General features: G+C 37.9%; 1 protein-coding gene across 1 annotated transcript in view; it reads right to left on the bottom strand.

Moving 5' to 3' along the window:
* LOC109931607 (CAP-GLY domain containing linker protein 1a) overlaps positions 1-2311 on the bottom strand; it is a gene marked incomplete at its 5' end in the record, with an annotated part of 16726 nt that extends 14415 nt beyond the window's left edge. The window contains one exon of the mRNA XM_048592959.1: positions 1755-2311. Within this exon, the coding sequence (XP_048448916.1) occupies positions 1755-2311 (557 nt within the window). The remainder of the gene's footprint in view (positions 1-1754) is intronic.
* Between the last annotated feature and the right edge of the window lie 1368 nt (positions 2312-3679).

The raw sequence follows: 3679 nt of genomic DNA, 5'->3' as shown, positions 1-3679 counted from the left end.
ACATTGAATTAAACACGATATACTGACCATTACAACCGAAACCTGCAAGTACCGGAAGCAGCAAAAACCCAGACCATGTAAATTCGAACTGGCACAAGACAACAGCGCTTCACAGGAGGTGCCACAGCACTGAGGATGTCACCTAGCGAGGGAACAAAATGTCTGCTATCAAACCTTCCCAGCTCAGCAAACACACCAACATCTACAGCCTTTTCCTTGGATTGTGAAATATCCATAATTATCAATTACAGTTTCAATGTTTGTTTGAAAGAAAAACCTCTTTACAACCCCTTTAGGAGAGCTACAGACAAACTTCGGCTACAAATAGAACTATAGCAAAACAAACTGCTCCACATTAGTGACCTACAGTAATAGCTAGATCATCAAGGCTGACTCATCGAGATACTATTGGCATTTAGCAGACATTTCCAAAGTAGTTGCCAAAACTCTCAAATGGATTATTGTACATGATTACATTTCATCCAAGAACATTCTGCTATCAGTAACTTGTGCCCGATTGCTATAATGTGAATCTAAAAGTTGTCTGGTCAATACAAAGTTATCATATTTTCAGGCGTAGAAAAGATAGCTTTCATTTTTTAAATTGTTAGGTCACTTATTATAAATACACTACAACGAAGCAATATTTAATACACTAATGCATAGTTTGTTGAAACTGAACATAGTGTTACAGCTCTAATCAAGAAACAGGACAATTGAAAGTGCCAGGAATAACCATGAGCTAATAACCTGCTGGAACAATGCCATTAAATTTTAACATGTTGAGTAAGTTAAACATTGGCCTTTCTGCCTGCTTGGTTATACTACTGGCATTAAAGTGAAACAAGCAATTAGAAATTACAGAAAATGAGTACTTGAAAGAATAGGCAGACATGTGACAGATGAAATTTAACACAGGTGTGATTTGATACATTTAAATCACATTTTGAAGGATTACAAACCAAGGAGACCATTCAATTCATTGTACCTGGGATGATTCAACATTAAAAACAATTTAGCTAGCCTTATTGCCACGCCTTTCCTAGTAGCACTACAAATTATATAAGCTGCTTTCAACTTTCCTTGATCAATATTCACCTGGACTGTCCACATTGCAAACACATTTTGAATGCCGTATTAAACAACTCCTAAAATAAAAATATTAATATTACATGGCTGTATTTCTAAAGTGACAAATAGAAAGGTCTTGTACGAAGACTTTAAATAGTGCTAATGATATATATATATATTCAATAAGAAATTCAGCTTAATCATAAAGTGAACACTGGGGTTAGTCCTAGACTCATTGGTAGTGCTCTCAACAGTATGACAAGAGCAAGATAGGGCCTGAGGGTGCCTGGTATGTTAAGTTAGGTCCAAGAGCACTGAGATGAGGCTTCCATAAATACTGGGACAATCACAAGATCTAGGTTACAAGTGTTCTGGGACCAGGGAGAAAATGGAAGACTGTATTAAAGGGTATGGGACCATCGAGGTTAGTCCTAAGATCAAAGAGCATTGGGATTACAGTTAGAAGTTTCTGAACACCAACAGAATTCCATGATTTGGGCCAGGGCCTTAGGATCCAGAAGACCAGGGATTAGCTTTCAAAGTATTGAAGGGCGAGGGCAGAGTTTACCGTACCAACAATTTAATTACTCATTGTTTCATCTCTTTGTCTTTAAATGTGTGAAAACTTCTATATCTAACCACTGCACCTCATCATGAAGTTAAAAAAAAGTTAACAAACCTACCAGGACCCGGTCTCCAATCTTCAATTCACGTTCTCCCTTCTTGACTGAGCCAGCTTCCGAAAGGTTTGATACAGATTCACTTGCTGTTTTTAAGAGATTGGTCATGGTTGAAGGAGTTGCAGGTTCCTGAGTTGCACCTGATGTACCTAATGCCGCTTTTTGTGCAGTTGGTGTCGATGACGCAGTCGCAACACTGGCTGAAGTAGATGTTGGTGAATTGGCTCTGGAAACAGATGCTGCACGTGTCTGTGAACCATTAGCTTCACCATCAGTCAGTGGGCTTCGAGACAGTTTTGACGGTCTTGTAAATATTCCACGCAATGGTTCACATTGGAAATATCTAACCCCGGCAACTGAACCATCATTTTTACCAATTGGTTCATCCAAAACAATTCCAGCCCACTGGCCTGGAGCAAATTGACTCTCACCAAGAAACTGGATGAATCCAGGTTTGCTACCATTTACCCAGATGCGCTCCCCAATTCTAAAGTCATCCACAAATTCTTCCTGTGCCTCTGCATTGGATGTACTTGATGACTTCTCGCCTGATGTTTTTGCTGTAGCAGTAACAAATATTGATAGAAAAAAAAATTAAATATTTGAAAACATGACTTCAATGTATTACATTGTGTTTGTCTCATGAACTTTCTCCCTTCTCCTCTCAATCACTTGTTGAGGGTCAGATCTAGGCATGAATCACCCATTCATGTAACTATTTAGTTGTGGTTGCTGACTAATATTATGTGGCAGGCAACACAGTTAACTCCAATCATGTCCTCATATAATATCCACACACATGCATTACCCAGTAAGGTTTATTATATGGTGATGAGGATCAGAAATTCTGGAAACTTTTCCATTCTTAACTCAGAGTTGGTGAGTCAACTTGGATTGACCTAACTACCATCTTGGTTGAGAGCAATAGACCATCAATAAAAAAAAAATTATCTTTGCTTTTTAAATAACACAATATCTGTAATGAAACCTAATTCATTATTCTATACTCAAGAATTTTCAATAAAGTTCAACAGATCTTATGTTAGATAGATAGTGGAAAATGGTTACAATGAGGCTGGAGAGGCCTTCTCAAAAAGAAAAACAATTGGAAACATCAAAACACAACAGTCTGCAAAGTCAAAACTGTTTTCAGATTACAGATTTCAAAAAGCCAAAAATTAGTTTTCAAATTAATTACTGTATAAATTAGAGTGATTTCGTCAGCTGATTATAGGCACACCTTGCAGTCAGAAAGTTGTGAATTCAACACATCGAGAAGCACACCAAAAACAGACAAAACAGATAGACCCAAAATCATGTAAGTAGGTTAGTCAACAAGATGGTTCTTAAGGAAGGTCTCAGACGATGCTGGATTTGCAGAAGGGAATTCCACTGTGCGGAACTTTGATAACTGCATTACTTAAGTGGCCTTTCTGATGTTAACTGAAGTTCCATCTGCCTCTCAAGATACAACAGATCCCATGAAAATACCACTATGCATCCCTGCACCAAAATCATTAAAACAACTGACCACTCATTCAACCCTTGTGCTATTTCTGCAATCTTGCTATGCAGAGATTAGCCACCACATTTGCTTACAACTGGACGATACTTCAAATGCAATTCATTGGCTGTAAAGTTCTTTGGGATTGTTACAAACACTGGACTTGATAAGACGTTATGTTTTAAACTGTTTTATTTAAGGTTTAATGAAAAGTAGTTTGGAGGGGGCATAATGACCTCTGACAGAATATGCCTGGATTCAAACCTGTGTGTTCTGCTTATTACAGAGGTTCAAACTCAAATTGAAATTTATTAAAAGTCAGAGGCAAGTTTTAACACCTAAACACAAGGAACAGACAACCATACTGGCCAGATTCTCAAAACCTTGGAGTCAGTCAGACAGATTTAGGGGAAGATAACCCACA

Source organism: Rhincodon typus, unplaced genomic scaffold (assembly GCF_021869965.1).
Source record: "Rhincodon typus isolate 14 unplaced genomic scaffold, sRhiTyp1.1 hic_rhity00002108, whole genome shotgun sequence".
Taxonomy (NCBI): Eukaryota; Metazoa; Chordata; class Chondrichthyes; order Orectolobiformes; family Rhincodontidae; genus Rhincodon; species Rhincodon typus.
Note: the sequence above shows the minus strand (reverse complement) of the source record. Positions and strands in the feature narration are given on the sequence as shown.